General features: G+C 35.8%; 6 protein-coding genes across 7 annotated transcripts; 3 read left to right on the top strand and 3 right to left on the bottom strand.

Moving 5' to 3' along the window:
- Nucleotides 1-857: 857 nt before the first annotated feature.
- LOC135803302 (uncharacterized) lies at nucleotides 858-3,350 on the top strand (the record flags this gene model as incomplete). The annotated part of the gene is given in 7 exon segments (XM_065316895.1): nucleotides 858-1,119; nucleotides 1,200-1,947; nucleotides 1,949-2,083; nucleotides 2,146-2,529; nucleotides 2,600-2,810; nucleotides 2,876-3,005; nucleotides 3,084-3,350. Coding segments are annotated over 7 exon segments (1,938 nt in total), but the record flags the coding sequence as incomplete, so codon positions are not given.
- Nucleotides 3,351-3,391: 41 nt separating this feature from the next.
- On the top strand, nucleotides 3,392-6,004 carry LOC135803301 (solute carrier family 2, facilitated glucose transporter member 6-like). The gene is made up of 2 exons (XM_065316894.1): nucleotides 3,392-3,534; nucleotides 4,782-6,004. The coding sequence occupies exons 1-2, from the start codon at nucleotides 3,432-3,434 to the stop codon at nucleotides 6,002-6,004; spliced, it is 1,326 nt and encodes a 441-aa protein (XP_065172966.1). The 5' UTR covers nucleotides 3,392-3,431.
- A 1,512-nt stretch (nucleotides 6,005-7,516) lies between these two features.
- Nucleotides 7,517-10,772, bottom strand: LOC135803390 (zinc metalloproteinase nas-13-like). Its single transcript, XM_065316982.1, has 3 exons — nucleotides 10,266-10,772; nucleotides 8,856-9,091; nucleotides 7,517-7,842 (listed from the first exon to the last, which is right to left on the bottom strand). The coding sequence occupies exons 1-3, from the start codon at nucleotides 10,568-10,570 to the stop codon at nucleotides 7,577-7,579; spliced, it is 807 nt and encodes a 268-aa protein (XP_065173054.1). The 5' UTR covers nucleotides 10,571-10,772; the 3' UTR covers nucleotides 7,517-7,576.
- LOC135803300 (protein HGH1 homolog) lies at nucleotides 10,773-13,431 on the bottom strand. The gene is made up of 4 exons (XM_065316892.1): nucleotides 13,194-13,431; nucleotides 12,925-13,117; nucleotides 12,694-12,855; nucleotides 10,773-10,875 (listed from the first exon to the last, which is right to left on the bottom strand). Exons 1-4 carry the CDS (start codon nucleotides 13,429-13,431, stop codon nucleotides 10,773-10,775), a joined length of 696 nt encoding a protein of 231 aa, XP_065172964.1.
- Nucleotides 12,913-18,235, top strand: LOC135803299 (arginine/serine-rich coiled-coil protein 2). The gene is made up of 7 exons (XM_065316891.1): nucleotides 12,913-13,113; nucleotides 15,939-16,189; nucleotides 16,359-16,451; nucleotides 16,705-16,778; nucleotides 16,922-16,927; nucleotides 16,981-17,807; nucleotides 17,874-18,235. Exons 2-7 carry the CDS (start codon nucleotides 16,127-16,129, stop codon nucleotides 18,068-18,070), a joined length of 1,260 nt encoding a protein of 419 aa, XP_065172963.1. The 5' UTR covers nucleotides 12,913-13,113; nucleotides 15,939-16,126; the 3' UTR covers nucleotides 18,071-18,235.
- Sms (spermine synthase) lies at nucleotides 13,722-15,571 on the bottom strand. 2 transcript variants are annotated; one of them, XM_065316980.1, is made up of 5 exons: nucleotides 15,101-15,571; nucleotides 14,910-15,021; nucleotides 14,368-14,490; nucleotides 13,940-14,184; nucleotides 13,722-13,883 (listed from the first exon to the last, which is right to left on the bottom strand). In XM_065316980.1, the coding sequence occupies exons 1-5, from the start codon at nucleotides 15,398-15,400 to the stop codon at nucleotides 13,722-13,724; spliced, it is 942 nt and encodes a 313-aa protein (XP_065173052.1). In that variant the 5' UTR covers nucleotides 15,401-15,571. The 2 variants fall into 2 exon arrangements, with proteins under 2 accessions (XP_065173052.1, XP_065173053.1); XM_065316981.1 differs by lacking the exon at nucleotides 14,910-15,021 and adding an exon at nucleotides 14,632-14,740 and having other exon boundaries at nucleotides 15,101-15,567.
- Nucleotides 18,236-21,840: the final 3,605 nt, after the last annotated feature.

The raw sequence follows: 21,840 nt of genomic DNA, 5'->3' as shown, positions 1-21,840 counted from the left end.
TTTTTAGGTTAAGTGGGGTGGGAGCATTAGTATAGTCGGGTGTAGGTTATGTGTAAACATTGTGAAGTACCGTTGGTATTGTCGTGTGGAGGTTATGAGTGAATATTATGATGCGGCATTGGTATTGTCGGTTTTACGTTAGGTGCATATTGTGAAGTACCATTGGTATCGTCGTGTGTAGGTTATGTATAAACATTATGAAGTACCATTGGTATTGTCGTGTGAAGGTTATAAGTGAATATGATGATGCGGCATTGGTATTGTCGATTTTAAGTTACTTGCACATTGTGACGTATCATTGATATTATCGGTATTAACTTAAGTTCCAATTGCGACGTACCATTAGTATTGTCGTATTTGGTTATATGTGCATATTATGAAAAGTGTCATTGGTATTGTCGTGTGATAGTTATGAGTGAATATGATGATGCAGCATTGGTATTGTCGGTTTTGCGTTATGTGCACATTGTGACGTATTGGTTATGGATAAACATGCTGTGCCATTAGTATTGTCGTATTTAGTTATATATGCGTATTATTAAAACTGTCATTGGTATTGTCGTGTGCAGGTTATGTGTGAGTATTGCGATGAACCATTAGTATTGTCGGTTCCAAGATCCCACTATAACCTACCATTAGTATTGTCGTATTTAGATTATGCGCATGACGATTGTCAATTTGAGGTTAAGTTCACCTTTTGCGATATACCATTAGTACTGTCGTTGTCATTTAAGTTATACCAATTGTATTGTCGGTATTTTAGGAAACTGCACGTCACAATCACATTACTGTCGTTTGTTTCTACCGCGTGTATTGTTTAATTCTGACAGAAACAAAATATCTAGAGTGGCATGTAAACCTTGCAGTTCCCCGGGCGAACGTCGCCATATTCATGTAGTCAAAATTTAAAGTGCAACTCACAAAACCCAGAAAACTCACTCGACCAGCGTGCGTTCGCCAGCATCACCGTGGCTCACACCAACTGCTGTCGACCGCCGTGTCAGCCACCATACCGAGGCCTGCCACTCGACTGCTGCGTGCGCTGCAGACGCGTCGTCTACCTCAGCGAACGCAAAGAATTCAACTCCTGCGTCTGGCATACGTTCTGCTTCAGCTGCTGTAAGCAACTCCACTCCATAATCCGCCATCTTGAATTTATACAAACATGAATATATATTAAATTTTATTAATAAATTTAGTAAAGTGCCGTCGCTTACTGGACAGCTGCTCAGCCAACACGCACAAAGGCGAAGTCTACTGCAACTCCTGCTACGAAGCAGTAACAACCTGCCCGAAGTGCCAACCCTGCCGCTCCCCGATCGAACCATTCTGCACCAACCCCTGCGACTTACCAGAATTCTGCTGTGACGAACTCCACCACCAGCAGCATCACGGCCCACGCTGCACGGAATGCCCATCTGGCGGCCTGAACAAAAAATGCAATAGTGGCGGCAACAAACCCTGCGGTGGAGGCGGCGGCGGCGGCTATAAAACCCCCTGCGCACCAAAACCCAGTTGTCCTAGAGGCGCTTCGAATCCTTGCAGTAGCGGCAATCGAAGCTGTGGTAAACCACAAAACAACTGCACATCCCCATCACGTAGAAGTAAGTGTGGCGGTTGCGGGAGCACAACTAAAGGCGCTTGTAACTGTTACCCAGGCAGCCCGCCGCGTCGCGAAGCGGTGTGCACGCCGTGCCCGCCGGACCCGTGCGGCCCCGGCCCGCCGAACTGCAACGACGACGTCTGCATCCCGTGCTGCTGTTTGCTTCCCTGCAAACCGTGCAACAATCCGTGCTGTGGCTGTTGTTGCAAACCAAGACCCACCTGCTGTTGTCCACCGACAAGGCATTATAAATTACGACCGGCAAGGCCGTTGAGATACGTCCCGCCGAGGAACGCTTGTTTGGATGAGTGTGATATACCAACTGGCAAGCATTGACGGAAATCATTGGTAGATGTTAGGTGGACACGGGCACAGGCCGCCATTTTGTGTGACCCAGCGCAACGGGCGCGTTTGCGCAGCGCCAACACCACGCGACACCAATAATTATTATAATCGACATCATAAACGAGACGATCACGAGTATGTCTACAAAAATAACAAATTAAAATAATATTTAATATAAATATGTTAATACATTACAGTCCGTCGAGGTGTAAAGGCAGTTGTTACTGTCCCGAAGATTGCCACTGCTTAAAACGCACAATGAACGGGCGTTATATCGAATCACTCGCCTGTGAAGATGAAGAACCAAAATGTTGCTGCTGTGGATCCGGTGGTGGCGGTGGTGGCGCTAGTTGTCCCCCACGTCCAAACTGTCGCCCTGCCGTGGGTCCATGCAGTGGTGGTCGCACATCAAAGCGAAGATCATGCTTACCTCGACCACGATGTGAATGCGGTGGTGGTGCACCAACCAGAGAAGTAAGATGTCCGCCGCCGAAGACATGCGCACTGTGCAGTCGTTGCGATGATGATGACGATAACGGCTGCCCGCCGTGCTGTCCGCCGTACAGTCCGCCGCGTCGAAAGTGAGTGCGCATATGTATTCATAATCTGTAAAGACATAACCTACCATTTCGTATATGCTGTCGTATCTAGGCCAATTTGCTATCCGCCGATTAAGTGTTGCGAGACGAACGAGTGTGGGCAATCACCAACGGAGCGCATTTGTTACAGCCCCGGCGTGACGCCGCGCAACCCTCGCTATTGCTCGTGCGGACTGGCGAATCCGTGCGATTGCGACCTTGAGACGCGCCGGCGTGCTGCCATCTGCGAAATGTCGCCGTGCTGTCGTCGCTGTGGCCGCAAAGTAGCAACAACTAACCTGCAAATAAGCGAATCAGTGTGTGATTACAGATTTCTTCTTTTTGATAGGTGTACGCTGCGGAGAAGATCTGCGCTGCTAATGGTGCTTTTCACAGTTCTTGCTTCAGCTGTTATTGTTGCCATAAACCTTTAGAAGTCACCAATGTGTATGAGAATCAAGGCGAGATCTACTGCAAGCGTAAGTACAACATAACCACAACATAACCGCACAAATTTTTACAAAGCGACAATTCTAATATTTCTCGTTTATTTGCAGAGTGTTACACAAGATACTTCGGAGTCTCCGGTTACGGATATGGCAGTACGCTTCAGTCCGTACTTTAACACGTTTCCAAATTAAATGCATATGTTTCCAGGTAAGTGCGCGTGCAAGGAGTGCGTTAACAATTGTTGACCACCGCAAGCTGGACGCGAAGCAAGATGGCGCGCGCGCGCGGATGGTTGCAGTCACTTCGAACACGTTTGCGCGCGAGAATATCCGGGAATAATAAATCTAAGTGACGTCAAACTTGACATTATTGAATCATTGTTATTTTATTTGTGTGGATTGACATCCAGCGGTAAATTTTGTGTATAAAACGAGAAATTCAGTGGTAAGGCAGTGATGAGTGATAAAAAAATTGAGCAACGCTGTGGGAAACAACCTGTGGGCGCAGCGGACGCCATTTTGTATCACTCGAGATACACGAAAGTGATTATTTTTATTGGTGAGTATAGTTGTATGCATATATTGTCAATTTGGGTGACAGAATTGATTTATGGCGTGAAAAGTTTGGAAAATTGTTTATAACTTTTGTAATTGTTTATATTTTGTTTTTATTTAAGTTGTAGGAGGTGTGTTATGATGTTTTTATCAGTGTTGTGATTTTTAGACGTTTTGGAGTGGTAGTTTTGGTAAAAATTGTGAAAAACAAGTAAAAAGTAGGAAAAAGTTTCGAAAATTGTTTATAACTTTTGTAATTGTCAATATTTTGTTTTTATTTAAGTTTTGGGGGGTGAATCATGTTGTTGTTTATTAACGTTGAGGTTTTTAGACGTTTCGGAGTAGTAGTTATGGTAAAAAATACGAAAAACTCGTAAAAAGTAGGAAAAAGTTTAGAAAATTGTTTATAACTTTAGTAATAATTAATATATTGTTTTTATTTAAGTTTTAGGAGGTGAATTATGTTGTTTTTTATTAATGTTGAGGGTTTTACATATTTTGGAGTAGTAGTTTTGGTAAAAATTGCAAAAAACTCGGTAAAAGTAGGAAAAAGTTTGGAAAATTGTTTATAATATTAATAATAATTAATATTTTGTTTTATTTAAGTTTTGGGGGGTGTAATATGTGGTGTTTTATCAACGCTGAAATTTTTGGGCATTTTGGAGAAGTAGTTTTGGTAAAAATTACAAGAAACAAGTAAAAATTAGGAAAAAGTTTAAAAAATTGTTTATAACTTTAGTTATAATTAATATTTTGCTTTGATTTAACTTTTAAGTGATGTATTATATTATTTTTTATCAACCATGAAATTTTTAGTCGTTTTGGAGAAGTAGTTTTGGAAATAATTGCAAAAAACTCGTAAAAAGTAGAAAAAGTTGCAGAAAATTGTTTATAACTTTAGTAATAATCAATATTATATTTTTATTTAAGTTTTATGGGGTTTATTAGGGTGTGTTTTATCATTGTTGAAATTTTTAGACGATTTGAATCAGTAGTTTTGCTAAAAATTGCAAAAAAACGAAAAATTTCAATGTTTCGAAATAACGCCATCAGATGGCGAGCATAACAACCTCAAAACATAATAAAAAAGTAGAGAGGAATCTAGGAAATTTTAATATCTGCAATCAACCCGCATAAAATGGTGGGGGTAAAATAAAACGAAAATACTTCCCCCACCACTTTTCACGACTCTAACCTAACTTTTACTCTCCTTCAACTACTAAATACCAACATTCTTCCCTTCTTCCCTAGTAATGCTCGGAATGCTCCCCTGTGGAATAACCCTCTACTGGGAAGCCACCGTCATGCTCTCCTACCTCCCCCACCTGAGCTACCAACTGATGCACCTCATCGCCATTGGCTGCGGCGCCCTAACAACATCCCTACTCCTTCCATACACCGGCCGACGACGCATCTGCATCATCAGCTCTCTGTTCTTCTACCCGGCATTCATCCTCAACGCCCTCTATGAAAGCAACCATGCCGTCGATTTAACCACACGCCTCTTCGCCGGTGTCGCCACTGCAGCCTACATAACCTCATCGATCATCTACGTGTCGGAAATATCACTACCACGCTTCCGAGGGCGATACTGCGTGTTGACATCAGGTGCCTATTGGTTTGGTGGCGCCCTCTACGCGTTGTTACACTATGTACATCCATTCGCCACGATATTACTGGTGATATGCATGGTGTTGTTTTTCGTACTCGCGGTGATTTACCTTCCTGGCACGCCATTTTTTGTGGCGCAGCTTGGCGCTGATAAATTCGCGTCGGAGGTTTTGTATTTCATCCGCTGTGGGCCTCTAAGTCTACAAAATGTGGAATTTCAAGAGATACGGAAGTTTATTGACGCGCCCTGTATGCATCAAGGGTATGGCATGTTGAACAGATTCCTAACCTCAATTTTATTAGTCACGTTTTCACAAATTACTAGTTTCTTTTTGTTTTTAGTCATCGCAGCTGTTTTTGATGTGGTTATCATGACTATTGTGGTTATGTTATGTTCCATTCTGGGTATAATCAGTAATTATTTCTGTTTTGAGAAGGTAAATCGTGCTACGAATCTAATCATTAGTTTATTTGTGAGTTTATTAGGGAATGTTGTTCTCTGCGTGTATTTTTTATTCGTGGATGATGAGAAAACCTCAATGGCGGTTTTGGTGTATTTGGCAACAGCGTTGTTTTTCTTAGGTTATTTTATCGGATTAACGAGTAGGTTTTATTTATTCATGGGTGAGGTGTTTCCGTTTAGGGATAAACCGATTTGTGTCGGGTGTGCTGTCTGGGGATATTTTATTTCTTTTTCTTTGTGTGCGTTTTTGACGCGAGAGTTTTGTATTGCTTTGGGACCTTTTATGACTTGTGTGTATTTTGTGTTGCATAACCTACTGGGGTTGTTGTTTGTGAAGCTCAAGATGCCGAGGTATACAAATGTGAAATTGTTGGATGTGCAGAAATTTTTTGAAGAATAAATTATTAATTGTTATTAAATTAAATAATTATATTTGTGAATTTTTATGACGACAATACCAATGGTAGTGTAAGTGTATTGTGGGTTGCATAACACTTGATGATTTGATCAACATTGAATTCGGTTGGTATTCCTGCTAACCTCAATATTTATCATCGTTACAGTGCAGTGCGTGTAGAAGTATTCAATATAATAATTATTTCATTTTTAATTTATTGCAATTCAGCGTGAAAACTGAGAATAATTCAAGTAAAACACCTTTTATTACTTATTGCTGACAATACCATTATGGTGCGCAAATAATCGATATAATTTACTGCGTAATTGAAACATGTTTGTATACAACTTCATCAACAACCGCAATAATAACAGAAATTGTATTATGCAATCACAAACACTAAATTCTGTAAGTTAAATTGAATATATCTTCTATTATTAATCAACTAAACATGTAAACAACATGTAGTTGACTTGACTACAATACAAATGGTGTATATTTGGTTGCCTAACATAGTCTTGCATGCATATACTCTACACATGTGAAATGTTTTGTTTATAACCTAATAATTTATTATTACAGTTGCAGTGTGCCGTGTGTATCAGTGTGAATGTAGTGTATCGAATCCATCTACGAGTATGCGTGAAAACCGATCATAGTCCATATATTGGTAAGGCTCTATCGAAATCAATAATAAAATAAGAAAAAAATCAATTTCAATTCCAATGAGGCGAAATATACAATTTTTCCGCGACATAAATTCCGCATGCATGCATAAAATCAACAGGAGTTTATTGCATCGACCGATAAATTTTAAACAATTCACTTGTGTCACGTTTTCACGAAGTGATAAACAGCGGAGTGTGAATGAGAATAATCCCAATACGTAATACGACAATACCAATGCACCCTCGTGAAAAAACTTTCTTTTGTCCATAACTTTTGAATTATTTAATATATTAATAAAATTCCGACGGTATTTTGAAGGTTTTGACGTGATAACGTCTTTAAAATCGTTTTACGGGTGAGCGGTTCAGAAACTGTGTCACGAGCGAGGTCGATCGCAGGTATACCCCCCTCTCGTTATAACGAGAGAGAGACGGACCGATCTCCCGTCTCATCTCGAGCGCTGCCAGTCATTCCGTGCCAGTCATAGCGTTCGAGTGAGTTGACCGATCTTCCGTCTCTCTCACTCTAGCGGCATACAAACGAATGGAGATTTTCTCGTGCGGTTAAGTTTACGTTGAATGTTTTATCGGCCGATAAAAAGTTTGTAGTGTGCGGGGAGCCTAACAGTGAAACAAAATGTGAAGTGCAAGTGAAGTGTTACAACAATTTCAACAAAAAAAACTTATATCACCAATAAGACGTTATCACGTAAACATCTCGATCGTAAACCTACTTTACAAACAACCATTTTTTAACTGATATTTCATTATACATTAAAATATTTATTGATTTTACTCAGGAAATAACTTAATTTTTGAGTTTAAGTTGAAATAACCTCAAAAGTCGTGATTTTTAAGGTTATTTTGTATTTTTAATATTTATAAACAAATAAGCATCATGTACATTTCAACAAAATCGTGGGTAAATCGGTTTGTTGACAATTAGTTGCCTGGTGCAGTTGTACATGCGATTTATTTTCTCGATATCGCCTAGGGAGAGATGGTCGCGTTGACCCATGCTGACAGTGGTGTTTTTGCGGGTTAGCATCACAGTGGGTTCGCCGTTTTTGCTGAAAGCCAGCGGGCTGTAGTGAGTGATAGAGTCGTAATCGTATTGCACACCGAATGTTGTGATCACGTCAGCGGGTTGTCTCTCAAAATTGTCTTGTTTGCCTTTGAAACAAAAAAAAGTAAAAAGATAAAAATCGCCTGTTTTTGTTTTGCGCATAACTTTTGAGAAAATCGGTAGAAAATTATGATTTTTGTGGGGATGGAAGGATTTTTAGTTTGACTGTAGGTTTATGGTAGGAAATAGTAGTATTTTTGGTTGGTAATGGATGAAAATTGAGGTTAAAGTCGATGTTTTAATATTTTCGTGTTTTTTATGGAATTTTATGCAACAAGTTGGTTTTTTAGAAATAATTTCAAAAATTATTAATTTATAGTAAAAATTCTGACGTTTTTAAAAAGCTCTTTAATTTATTTATCATATATACTTTAAAAAGTATGAAATTTATTATCAGGGAGTAGTTTTATCTTGCCTCAAAGTATGATATTGAAAATATTTGCAAATTCGTAATTACTTTTGATTAAATTTTAATAAATTAATTAATTTTGCATAAATAGAATTGTATTTAGTTATATTATCGAATTATGGTATGATATTTTAATATATTAATTTGAGGTTAGAGAGAATTGAGGTTAAAATGAAAACTTTAGTAAATTTGTGTTTTTTTTTTGACAAAATTTTGATTTTTTGTGATAATTTCCAAACTAATTAACTTATAGTAATATTTCTGGTGGTTTTAGAAAGTTCTTTAGTAAATCTATAATTTCTAATTAAAAAATTGACGAAATTTGTTATCACATATCACTTTTTTCTTATCTCAAAATCGAAAATTGATTTAAAAAACAAAAAAAAAAACGAAAATTTTACTTTTGCTCTAATTATTAACAAAATCAAAATAAATAAACAAATTATACAAAACTAGACAGGCAATTAGTTGTATTTTCTTATCATATCATCCAATTAATCAATTTCAATACGGATGTCACTTTAAATCGCGATTAATCTCAAAATATAATTTATTTTCATCTTTAAACGCAAGCAACCAGAAAATTAATGATTTATTTTTTGCCACAATCGTAAAACCTGTCAACACATCAATAAATCTCATATAGCTTACCTTCTTTAAGGTTTTCATACATGATTCGTATGAACGAGTCACGATCATATCGTTTCTGCTCGTGCATGAATCCGAGCACATGCATCAGCTCGTGCATTACCGTCCCACGCTTTATGCAGGGGCCTTCTCCGATGTTTAATGTTTGCTCGCCTCCAATGCGGCCCAATTCGGCGTGACAGCCTACATTGTTTTTAATACTCACATAATCGTTATCTTTGGGGTTTTTCACTTGAAATCTACCGGGAAAAAATTTAAATAAATAAATTTTTTTGTCATAAATATCATATTTTTTGTTGTGAAATGTGTAGAATCATAGGTATTAAGTATAATATTAATTAATAGCATATTTTTGGTGAGAATATCTAAAATAAGTACGCGTCTGTAGTCACAGAAGAAGTAACAATGAAGTAGAATGGCGGGAAGTTTAAAATGGCTGAAAGTATAGTCTATGGAAGTATAGTGTACAGTCTCCATAGTGTAGTCAATTGGATTTGATGTTGACGTAGCTGTCGGTAATACAGTGTGATAATACAGTGTGATGGTACTATAGTACTTCAGTTTGAGCTTCATTGCTGGAATGCTAGATGGCGTTAAAGTAGTCAAATAGCCAGATGCAGAGGTATTATTGGCTAAACTATTTCTTTATTTTATTTCAAAAATATATTTTTTTATTAAATAAAAAGTAGCCTAAAACCATTCGGGGACCACTGAGAATATGTGTACAAATTTTCCTGATGATCAGTTAAGTAGTTTTTGCGTGAAAGTGTAACAAACATCAGGACTTTCGCATTTATAATATTAGTAGGTGAATGTGTCTGTATCAGGGTTGTTTTTACTGAATTTGTGTAATGAGTATTTATTTTCGTGATAATTCCAAAACTAATCAACATTTATTAAAAATTCTTTCAGAATTAGAAAGCCAATTAGTTAAACTATCATATTGTATTCTAAAAAATACACAAATATTATCAGAAGTTGAAAAAAAAAGATCAAAAAGTCACAAGTTAAAAAAATAACCTAAAGTTATGCACTTTACTTTTATTTTCGCCATATCTTCTGAATTAAGTGGGCTATATTAACAAAATTAACAGTTATAGAAAGCCCTTTAGTTACTCTTTAATTAACAAGTATTAAAAAATCAAAAATTATTATCAACTATCACTTTTTTCGACTCTAAAGTAAAAAATCAGTTTAAAATCATACCAAAAACACATATTTTTATTTCATTCATAACTTTTAACTAAATCAACCAAAATTAATTATTTATATTCAAATAGAAAGCCCATTAGTTATACTTTCACCTCATACAACAAAAAACATAAAAATATTCGGATAACTCATCAAAAATCAACAACAAAATCAAACATTTTTCAAAAAAAAAAAATCAACCTACAATGATAACTTACTTACCTAATACAAGTCTTCTCCTCATACTGATCAAACGCACTCTCAATAATCTTACACTGCTCCAACGTATACGGCCCCTCCATATGATACTTCACAACCCCATCCGGCCACCGCATGACTTCCGCACGCAAACCATTCTTCCTGCCAGTTGCGCCGCCTACACTCTTAACAATATCCCCCTCGGAGGCGTCATCGAACTCCTCCGGGTACTTCTGCTCCCAGATTTTCTTACCGCGGTCGTCCCATTCCCCGCCGGCGACGTACGCCGCCACCCACCCTATCAGCAGCACGACTGTATGCGCGTACATCCTCAAAGCGAATACGAATGTGGAATGTTGAATGCGATTATTTCGGAAGCAACAATGCCGCCTATTTTTACATGCACCCACATCTGATTGTAATTGAAAATTATCATTTAATGGCGTGACACAGGCGTAGATAATTAGAATTAATCGATTCGCGCGTGGTAATTGTTTATTGATTGTTTGTCATATGTGACTTATGGGTGTATCATTGGTCATCGGTGGTAAGGTTGAGTTTGTTGATCTTTTCCTGGACGTCAGAGGGGATGTGGAGGGATTTGAGGTCGTCTTCAGCGATTTCTTCTTCGGTTCTGTAATTTTTAAAAAGTTTTTTAGTGATAATTTCGGAAATATTTGATTTTTTGTTGGAATTTCTTCGTAATTTCTGCATAACTTTTTATTTTATGCATGAAACTGATTGATTTTGGCATAAATAGAAAATATTTTCATTATACTTTCAGTTGGTATTAATTAATATTCTAGTTTATACTCGTAAATGTGTTTAAATTGTAATTAAAGTCAAATTTTGTATCAAATTTGTCTTAATCGCTCGATTCAGCAAAGTATTTTTGTTTTAAGTCATAACTTTTTATTCAATGCGTAAAAAACGATAATTCTTAAATAAATTGAAAGTATTTTTGTTATATTATCAAATAGGGTCAGTTAATATCCAGATATATACCTGGAAATTTGTTTAAATTGAAATTAAAGTAAAATTTTCATAATTTTCGCTCATTTTAGAAAGTAATTCATATTTTTAATCATAACTTTTGACGCTATTCATCAAACTGATTGATTTTTGCATAAATAGAAAGTATTTTCATTATACTTTTAGTCGGTATTAATTAATATTCTAGTTTATACTCGTAAATGTGTTTAAATTGTATTTAAAGTCAAATTTTGTATCAAATTTGTCTTCATCGCACGATTTAGCAAACTATTTTTGTTTTAAGTCATAACTTTTTATTCAATGCATAAAAAACGATAATTCTTAAATAAATTGAAAGTATTTTTGTTATACTATCAGACAGGGTCAGTTAATATCCAGATTTATATCCGGAAATTTGTTTAAATTGAAGTTAAAGTCAAATTTTCATAATTTTTGCTCATTTTAGAAAGTAATTTATATTTTCAACCATAACTTTTGATTCAATTCATCAAACTGATTGATTTTTGCATAAATTGAAAGTATTTTCATTATACTTTCAGTTGGTATTGATTGATATTCTAGTTTATACTCGTAAATGTGTTTAAATTGTAATTAAAGTTAAATTTTGTATTAAATTTGTCTTAATAGCTCGATTTAGCAAACTATTTTTGTTTTAAGTCATAACTTTTTATTCAATGCATAAAATACGATAATTCTCAAATAAATTGAAAGTATTTTTGTTATACTATCAGATAGAGTCAGTTAATATTCAGATTTATATCCGGAAATTTGTTGAAATTGAAGTTAAAGTCAAATTTTCATAATTTTTGCTCATTTTAGAAAACAATTCATATTTTCAACCATAACTTTTGATTCTATTCATCAAACTGATTGATTTTTGCATAAATAGAAAGTGTTTTCATTATACTTTCAGTTGGTATTAATTAATATTCTAGTTTATACTTGTAAATGTGTTTAAATTGTAATTAAAGTCAAATTTTGTATCAAATTTGTCTTAATCGCTCGATTTAGCAAACTATTTTTGTTTTAAGTCATAACTTTTTATTCAATGCATAAAATACGATAATTCTTAAATAAATTGAAAGTATTTTTGTTATACTATCAGATAGAGTCAGTTAATATTCAGATTTATATCCGGAAATTTGTTGAAATTGAAGTTAAAGTCAAATTTTCATAATTTTTGCTAATTTTAGAAAGTAATTCATATTTTCAATCATAACTTTTGATTCTATTCATCAAACTGATTGATTTTTGCATAAATTGAAAGTATTTTAGTTGGATTATCAAATAATAACCATAAGCAATCAAATTTATAGCCGGAAATATACTTAAACCAACGCCAAAGTCAAACTATACATTAATTTCGCGACTTTTACTAAATTCACTATATTTTTATCAATTTCAATGATAATTAACCAATCCACAACCCCAAAAAATAACAATTAATAACATATCTTACCTGATCAAGATATCAACCAAATTCTCACACGCCACCAACGCTTTCTTATCCTTCTCCCATTTATGCAACTCACGCAAAATCACATACGCATTTCTCTCGCGAATAAACTCACGATTTTTCCGCAATGCACACAACTGTGTAATGGCTTCCAATAACATACACCTAAACAAAAATTATAACAAACAAATACTTCATATATTTATTTACTCTCCAATAAATAATAATACAAACCTAATATCTGGATCATCTTCACGCTTCTTATCCTCGGATAAATATTGCAGATCAGCCGGCAACTTCTCATTATCCTCATCGTCAAACTCCTCAGGCCCAGCCAAGGGCAACAAGAGTCTTGGAAGTATATCCACATCGTCACTCAGCAACCATTCATGATACTCCGAGTCAAAACAACAATTTTTCAAGGTACCTAACATTAAATATCACAAAATTAATTAAAAATTAATTAAAAATTAAGTTTAAACATTAAATATTAATGAAATTACCAATGACACCGCCACGACGCGTGATAGAATCCTCATACTCAGTAAACGTAATCAATCTTTGCAACAAAGAAGACTCTTTATTCAGTATCACTTTCCTCACAGTTGGACTCTGTGATAAATTACTAAATATCGGCCCTAGATAATCCAGCTTATCACCCTTTTGATTGTATTTGATCTTGGTGAATGCAGAGATTAATGCTTCCCAGTTGTGTGGCTCATCTATGCAATCAACAATCATTTCAACAAGCGATGAGTTTCTGCTTAAGTTACTGAAGACCATGCATGCTGCATCAGCAAAGTGACACTCTGGATTCAATATAAATCTGATTAATGTCTTGATTATATTGTCGGGGGACTTTTGTAGGCGGTTTGTGTGTAGTTTTGGAATGTCTAAGTTGATTAACACTCTTGCTCCAGTGGAATTCGCTGAGATGTTCACTAAAATCAAGCAGGAATCCTTGGAGACTGTTGTGTTAGGGTCATCGAGTAGTATGAGAAGACATAGGAGGATTTCTTCTGCTTGTACTACTAAAGCTCGAGGATCTTCAGGATAAAGTCCCAGATCTTCGAGTTGGTGTTTTCTTCTTTGGTTGAGATTGGTATATCGGTTAAATCACCGAAGACATAATCAAATTTGCGTCCTTCTGCGATGAATTTATCCAAAGTTTGAAGACAATCCGCAAGTATTATCTAAATAAGCATAAAATTGAGGTTGTGTTATGTTTTGTGCATAATGTGTTGCATACCTCGTAATTTTCGGTTTTGTAAGTGTCGAGAACATCACCGCAGATAGAACGCATGTGTTTGGCGCATGCTTTCATTACAACTTCGTCTATCTCGAGCATTACGACGTGTTTCGGCTTTTCTTTTAATAACTCGTAGAGTAGGGCGCCGTCGCCGCCTCCGAGAATGCAGATTTCTTTGTCTTTGTAGTTTTCCACACCGCGGGCCATCAGGGTTTCAGTGTAGATTAAATCAGACTCAGAGATATCTAAAATTTAAAAGTTTGGTTAGAATAACCTCAAAGTAGTTTAAAACTTGAATAATTTCTAAACGCTTCGATAGATTTTAATCTAATTTACAGAAATTCTTTAGTAGAATATGTATTTTGATATTATTTACTAAAATTATGAATTACTTTGAATTTAAAGCTAAAATTCTATGAAAAACTTACTTTGTAAATCATCTAAGACAAGCATATTGCCCAAACTCTTCGAATGGACAATCTGCACCTTCTGGAAAGGTGTACGCTCCTCAAAAATGACTCCATCGATGTCATACTCCAATAATCTTTCATCTAAACATGAAAAATCATTAGAATCACTTAAAAAAAAGCAGAAATTCACATAAAACAACAATAAATTTGACTTTTTTCATCGTTTCTTCACATTTATACTGTTTTTTTGTTCAATTCAGTGGAAAACAACAAATAAAATACCTGAACTCGGGAAGAATCTATCAAAAGTGCATCGTTTAATCGGAACGAAAGCCTGACTCCGCCTAACGCCAATCAATTCGATCAAGTCCCGTTCGATCAGTTTAGCATTCTAAAAAGAACATAAACAAAACCAATAAACAATAACGTAAACTGTGTGATTAACAACCAAAACATCAAACATTCAACAAATCATAAACGTTGAAAGTTCTACAAACAATTGGCGACGTATTCGGGTGCAAAAGGTGTGTGTAATTGAAAGGTGTGCATCTCAAACGCACCTGAACTAGTCAGATAAACGTCGAGCAGGGCGCCACGCTTCACAGGCGGCAGTATTTTCGAGCGAAATGCCCTGAGAACGCCGCCCAGGCACTGTTCCAAGTCTCTTGTGTGCTGCAAACACACCAACAACCCACAAATTCTACATACTACAACATTTATATAGTGACACAGCATTAAAAATACGTCTTACATCATAGGAAATGATTGCTTCCTCTTCATTACTCTTGTAATACTCAATATTAACAGTGACCAGACCATTGTTGAATATTCGCAGAGTGACAAGTGCTCCTCGGATACTCTGATAGATGTTCACTTGAGATGCTTGTGAGGCGAGATTACCGGTGAGTTTTGTTGAGTATAAGGGTTGCAATTCTTTGAGGTGGTTGATGAGGACAGTCTCGACGCCTTTGATTACATTGTCGCGATAGTTTTCTTCTTGTAGTTTTGTTTCTTCAACAGAGAAATCAATCAGGATTGTGTTAACCGCCATTGTTTCGAAATAGAAATGGTGAGAATGTGGAGAATAGGCGCGTCGGGGTTACGATGTTACAATAATTCAATTCGGTTTAATTTAGTCTAATTTAGGAAATTAGGATCAATCAAGATTAACGAGTCGCTGCGGCAAGAATGCGGCAGGAATTCAGCAGGAATTATGGGGGTTATGTAATATGATTAATTGGATTTTATTTTTAATTTATTTTGTGTTTAAATGCGTTTTAGACATGCAAATTGTATAAAAATCGATGCATTATAAGTTTTTCTAGGTGTTGAATATAGTGGTAGTTGTTTTATATGTGCTAATTAGTATTTAAATTGATTTTAAGATCAAAGATTTAAATTTTCCCCTACCTCTAGTTACATTTTTGTGTTAGATTGGAATTGTCATCACAAAAATTTGATTAAAATTCATCTTTAAAGCTTTAAAACATAAATAATATAAAGTAAAAAATGTTTAGTATAATTAATTATTGTATTTGTGTAGTTATTATTTATATTATTGTATAAATTATTGTTTTATTTATTTTTAGGTGTTTACAGAGATAGGCAACCCAATATACACATACAGTGTGTTTATACAGTCTATTTTTATCGTTGACATCTTCGACGCCATTTCTCCAACCCCGACGGTTTTCATCTCGTCGGAATTCCACAAGAAAATCACTGAATATATACATAAAATTATATTTACCTGTGCAATTCGTGGCGTACGGTGACAATGGAAGGCTTAGCAAATTACGGCAGTGATGACGACTATGAAGATTCTCCACAACGCTCGCATGTAAGTACACAAAATATGCCGCATAAAAATACCTCCGAAAAATCCCCATAAAGACTAAATATTATGTAATACAATCACTGTGTGTACATGAGATGTTTATAAATCGAACAATTAATAATATACCTATCTGCTAAATGCTAGTTATGACCAGAAACATGGTACTTGACAGGAATCAGAAGTGGCGAAGAAACCCAAGCACAAAACACCAGGTGAAAAACGCGACCGGGACAACTATGAAGACGTCGGCATGGATCTCAGTGAGGTAATTACCTTCTGGCATGCCTTATTCATTCACTTGTAACATACCAGTAGTCTAGTCACACTTAGACTGTAGTTGATTAATGATTATCTCCATGAAAGTTGCAAAAGTTGAAAATTTCACCCACATACAATCAGCTATTTTGTTTGGAAACACTAGGTTTGTGGAATAGGCTGGTTGAATGTGCTGTAATTATTATTTTGTAAGTTATATTCGTAATGATATTAACTCTATCTGTTAATATATGACAAAAAAGTTGAGGTGCTTTGGGCCTCAACAATCTCGTGCTCAATCGTTCGTACACACTTCACAATCGATGGAATTGCGTTGAAAATCTGCTCGGGGTGAGTAATAACTGTTTCACACGCCGTCTCCAACAAAACTATCTAAAAAATAATTGCATAAAGACACACCACATCGAGGTAATGAATATTTAATGCCTTTTATTATTAGAAATCTTATTAATCATTTAGTTTATTGTTTTATCTTGAATATCATCTTTAATTTCTTGTTTATTTTGTCTAGAATGAAGAAGAATCTTCCAAGAGCAGCAAAAGCGTCGTTTCCAGTCCGAGTCACACTCCCCGAAGAGTAGTCGGCAAGTTTCACTCCTAGAAGAAAAGAAAATCACTGAGAAGCAGGAGAAAACACGAAGTCGCAGTCGGAGTCGAAGCAGGAGTGGGAATAATAGACGTGAGAGAAGAAAACGTAGTAAATCACGCAGTGATACGAAAAGCAGCAGTAAAAGTAGAAGCAAGTCGAGAAGTCCGACGAATCGTAATCACAGTCGACGTAAAGATGACAAACATCGTGATCGCGAGCGTGATAAATACCGACAGGAGCGTGATTCGCGTGGTAGGAATAGTTATCGCCATAGGAGTCGATCCAGGGAGAGAGATTCTGCAAAGGATTCTTCCAGGCGCCATAGAGATAAACGTGAGAATCGCGATTATCGTGATTCACGTGATTCTCGTGATACTCGTGATAATCGCGAATATGCTCCTAAAGATCGTTATTCTAAGCGCTTTGAACGTGCGAGTAATAAACTCGCACACTTGGAAAAGATGGGTATTGATGTGAATAAATCCCAGGATAAGAAACAAGATAGTTTCTATCAGGCACAGAATCCAAGCGGGTTGAATCAAAATGTTGCGCCTTCTGCCACGCAGACAACTAGTGAGGATAGATTGTTGCCTCCTGGTGTTACTGGAAGGCTCAGGGAGCAAATGGAAAGACGCAAAGCGCTCTGGCAGAAGAAACCGGAGCCTGATGTGCAGGATGTTCAGCAGGTGCAGCAGGTACAGGCGAATACAAGTGGGAAAGTGTGGCAGGCGACTACATTTGCACATGATCAAGAAGGTAAGTGTTTTGAGTCTTATTTTTATGATTTTCATTGGTTTTTATTGATTTTTGTGTGTTTTTTAGGTAAACAAGCGAATAAATTCAAACGGCTGATGGGAATCCGGGAAGCTCCTACCTCTGCAAATGATAAATCGACTGATTCAATGGCGAAGAAGCAGGAGGAGCTGTTCTCGTCAATGGAGCAGCAGTATGAAGTTGCACGCACTGCAACGCATACTATGCGAGGCGTCGGGTTGGGTTTCGGTAGTTATCAGAGGTAAACTAAACTAATGATGTCTGTAAGATGTTGTTTTAGAAGAAATGTTATTAATATTAATATTTCTCGTATGGATTTTATTCTTGATTTGAATTGTTACCGATCATTACTTTCAATACTTGTGTATTTGATTTGAAATAAGTATTAAATGTAGTACAACACGTGACAAGTTTTTTTTATTTTTAGTAATAACTTTTTAATTTAGTTATACTTTAATTAATAACAGGGGAAGAGTTGATTTAAACAATTACTTTGTGGTTTCCTTCTATAAAAGGTTGTTAATTGTCTTTAAAGTGCCTTATAATTTACTTTTTTTTACAGTTTTTGAAAATTTGTCTTGGAAAACATCATGTACTGACATTGTACTGGTTCAATATTTTCATAGATGTTTACATCTTGTTGAACAACAATTGCCCTTTTGTGTAATACTTGATGCAGCTCCCTAAAGGGCCAAGAACAGCCCATAAGGTGTTTCCCAAATTTGGTAAGTTTCATGAATTTTGTAAACACTTCCTCGAATGCAGCCCTTATCTTGCTATATTTTGGTTCAATCTTATTTTAGTTTTAATCCTTATGTATCAGAGGAGTTGCCCTATTATTTGATATATGATTTGGCCTCCCAACAGCCCTAAAACCGCTACACAAGGAAGTTATGCCGATTATCAAATCATCTAATGGAAAACACCCTGTATCTCGCGACCTACTGGCTCAATCTGATCATAGTTTTAATCAGCTTATAGAAGTAGAAATGCTCTTTCATTTGATATATAATTTGGCCCTCTAAAGGGCTCGGAACTCCCTTAAAGATGCCAGTAAACTTTGATATATTTTGAAAATTTCCAAAACACATTGTGGAAAACACCCTTTATCTCGCGATCTACTGGCTCAATCTGATCATAGTTTTAATCAGCTTATAGAAGAAGAAATGCTCTTTCATTTGATATATGACTTGGACCTCTAAAGGGCTCGGAACACCCTTAAAATTACCAGTAAACTTTGATATATTTTGGAAGTTTCCAAAACACATGGTGGAAAACACCCGATATCTCGCGATCTACTGGCTCAATCTTATCACAGTTTTGATAAGATTGTAGAAGAAGAAATGCTCTTTCATTTGATGTATAATATGGCTCTCTAAAGGGCTCGAAACACCCTTAAAATTGCCAGGTAACTTTGATATATTTTGGAAGTTTCCAAAACACATGGTGGAAAACACCCGATATCTCGCGATCTACTAGCTCAATCTTATCACAGTTTTGATAAGATTGTAGAAGAAGAAATGCTCTTTCATTTGATGTGTAATATGGCTCTCTAAAGGGCTCGGAACACCCTTAAAATTGCCAGTTAACTTTGATATATTTTGACAGTTTATTTATCAAAAGTGGCTATAATTTATTGAACCACATTGAAGAGTACTTCGCAAACTTTTCAGCAATGGGAGGTATTCTTGCTAATCATTCTTTAATTTCTACGCTAATTAATATGACAGTATCATATGTCATTGTTATAATCTAAATGTACCAAACGAATTATGGAGAAATATTTCAAAATATACTATGCTACAGTTATCTACCTGGTGTCCCCAACCAGATGTTTACGCCGGCTGACAATTGTCTTTCCTGTTTAGTCGGTCGTGCGCGGTGGTGTTGTGAACACGTGTTTTGTTTGTGAGTCTCTCTTCGTAGCTATTAATTGCGTTTCTTGAAGTATTAATGTGATAATGGTATGGACGACAATGAATTTCAGCGAGTGTAGCTTACAGTTATTGAATTGTCGGAGACAATCATAGAATCGGATTTTTAGTGACTTATCCAAATATTTGTAGCTGCCGGCGGCTACCGTTTGCTTACTAATATGTCGAATTGTTATTACATATAAGTGATTTATTCAATGGTTAATTTGTTTAAGCAACATTTCTTACTAATGTGAAAAGTCTGTTGCATTGGAAGGACAATTAAGTGATCGACGTTAATGCAAATTAGAACTATTATATTCATAATTTTTTTTATTTAACGAGCGAACGCCATGTCGTTGGATAACCGTTCTTTCACCAAATTGTAGGTATTAAAATTCTTTATTATTTTCATATCTAACTTGTTGCTATAACCCTCGGGAAACCTTCAAAAATGCCATTTTTGTATTTTTTGCTCAGCTAATTTTGTTTTTTTGCTTTAGCGGGCAGACGCAATGTCGTAGGACAACCGTTTTCATCATATTGCCAAATTATTAAATTTAACTGTATTTTCATATATATAATTTGTTGGTTTATCCCTCGGAAACCACAAAAATGCCCTTTGTATTTTTGCTCAGCTAATTTTGTTGTTTTAGGCTATGGCGGGCGAACGCCATGCGGAGGACAACCGTTCTTTAACCAAACTGTAGGTATTAAAATTCTTTATAATTTTCGTATATAATTTGTTGGTTTTATCCCTCAGGAAGCACAGTACCCTTTTGTATTTTTTGCTCAACTAATTTTGTTGTTTTAGGCTGCTTGGTGAACCTTGCAATGTCGTAGGACATACTTCTTTCATCATATTGTAGGTATTGAAATTCTTTATTATTTTCATATATAATTTGTTGTGGTTTATCCTCAGGAAACCTACAAAAGTATTTCCCTTTTGTATTTTGCTCAGCTAATTTTGTTGTTTTAGGCTGGCGGGCGAACGCCATGCCGGAGGACAACCATTCTTTCACAAATTGTAGGTATTAAAATTCCTTTATTATTTTCACATATATAAATTTTGAACATCCTCAGGCCACAAAAATGCCCTTTGTATTTTTTGCTCGGCTAATTTTGTTGTTTTTAAGGCTTTATAGCGAGATTGGAGCCGCAATGTCGTAGGACAACCCTTCTTTCATCATATTGTAGGTATTGAAATTCTTTTATTATTTTGCCATATATATAATTTGTTGGTTTTATCCTCAGAAACCACAAAAATATACCCTTTGTATTTTTGCTCCAGCTAATTTTGTTGTTTTTTACTTGGGCTATAGCGGGTGGAGCCTGTGTCGTGGGACAACCCTTCTTTCTAATCATATTGGCAGGTATTGGGGAAATTCTTTATTATTTTTCATATATAATTTGTTGGTTTCTCGGAAACCTACAAAGTACCCTTTTGTATTTTTTGCTCCAGCTAATTTGTTGTTTTAGGCCTAGCGGGCCTTTGAGACGCCATGCCGGAGGAACAACCATTCTTTCATAGGTATGGAGGTATTAAAATTCTTTATTATTTTCATGTATGAAATTTGTTGGTTTTATCCCTCAGGGAGAGCCTACAAAATACCCTTTGTATTTTGCTCCAAGCTAATTTTGTTGTTTTTAGGCTATAGCGGGTGAACCTGCAATGTCGTGGGAACCCTTCTTTCATCATATTGAGTATTGAAGTGCTTTGTATTTTTCATATATAATTTGTTGGTTTTATCCTCAGGAAACCTACAAAATGCCCTTTGTATTTTGCTCAGCTAATTTTGTTGTTTTAGGTATAGCGGGCGAACATATGCCGGAAGGACAACCGTTCTTTCACAAATTGGCTGAGTGACCGAGGAATTTCAACATTATTATTTTCATATATAATTTGTTGGTTTATCACTCAGGAGAGCAACTTCAAAATGCCCTTTTGTATTTTTGCTCAGCTAATTTTGTTGTTTTTACCTTTAGCAGCTTTGTGGTGAACGCCAGGCCGAACAACCGTTCTTTCTACTTAAATTGTAGGTATTGAAATTCTTTATTATTTTCATATATAACTTGTTTGTTTTCCCTCAGGAAACCACTAC

Source organism: Atheta coriaria, unplaced genomic scaffold, assembly GCF_025399875.1.
Source record: "Atheta coriaria isolate IRGN ID8LTWV9N9 unplaced genomic scaffold, Caltech_Dcor_3.1 hic_scaffold_2_pilon, whole genome shotgun sequence".
NCBI classification, from domain to species: Eukaryota; Metazoa; Arthropoda; class Insecta; order Coleoptera; family Staphylinidae; genus Dalotia; species Dalotia coriaria.
The sequence above is the reverse complement of the archived record's forward strand: the minus strand, read 5'-3'. Positions and strand labels throughout refer to the sequence as shown.

Coding starts and splice junctions, on each gene's coding strand:
- LOC135803301 (XM_065316894.1), top strand. CDS start 3,432: ATGAGTGATAAAAAAATTGAGCAACGCTGTGGGAAACAACCTGTGGGC. Junction 3,535..4,781: donor GAAAGTGATTATTTTTATTG/GTGAGTATAGTT, acceptor CTTCTTCCCTAG/TAATGCTCGGAATGCTCCCC.
- LOC135803390 (XM_065316982.1), bottom strand. CDS start 10,570: ATGTACGCGCATACAGTCGTGCTGCTGATAGGGTGGGTGGCGGCGTAC. Junction 9,092..10,265: donor GAGGAGAAGACTTGTATTAG/GTAAGTAAGTTA, acceptor TTTTCCCGGTAG/ATTTCAAGTGAAAAACCCCA. Junction 7,843..8,855: donor GTATGAAAACCTTAAAGAAG/GTAAGCTATATG, acceptor TTTGTTTCAAAG/GCAAACAAGACAATTTTGAG.
- LOC135803300 (XM_065316892.1), bottom strand. CDS start 13,431: ATGATTGTTGATTGCATAGATGAGCCACACAACTGGGAAGCATTAATC. Junction 13,118..13,193: donor GCGTCGTGGCGGTGTCATTG/GTAATTTCATTA, acceptor ATTTAATGTTAG/GTACCTTGAAAAATTGTTGT. Junction 10,876..12,693: donor TTGGTTGATATCTTGATCAG/GTAAGATATGTT, acceptor TAAAAATTACAG/AACCGAAGAAGAAATCGCTG.
- Sms (XM_065316980.1), bottom strand. CDS start 15,400: ATGGCGGTTAACACAATCCTGATTGATTTCTCTGTTGAAGAAACAAAA. Junction 15,022..15,100: donor AAGCAATCATTTCCTATGAT/GTAAGACGTATT, acceptor GTGTGTTTGCAG/CACACAAGAGACTTGGAACA. Junction 13,884..13,939: donor ACAAAACCGAAAATTACGAG/GTATGCAACACA, acceptor ATGCTTATTTAG/ATAATACTTGCGGATTGTCT.
- LOC135803299 (XM_065316891.1), top strand. CDS start 16,127: ATGGAAGGCTTAGCAAATTACGGCAGTGATGACGACTATGAAGATTCT. Junction 16,452..16,704: donor TCGGCATGGATCTCAGTGAG/GTAATTACCTTC, acceptor ATGACAAAAAAG/TTGAGGTGCTTTGGGCCTCA. Junction 17,808..17,873: donor ATTTGCACATGATCAAGAAG/GTAAGTGTTTTG, acceptor TGTGTTTTTTAG/GTAAACAAGCGAATAAATTC.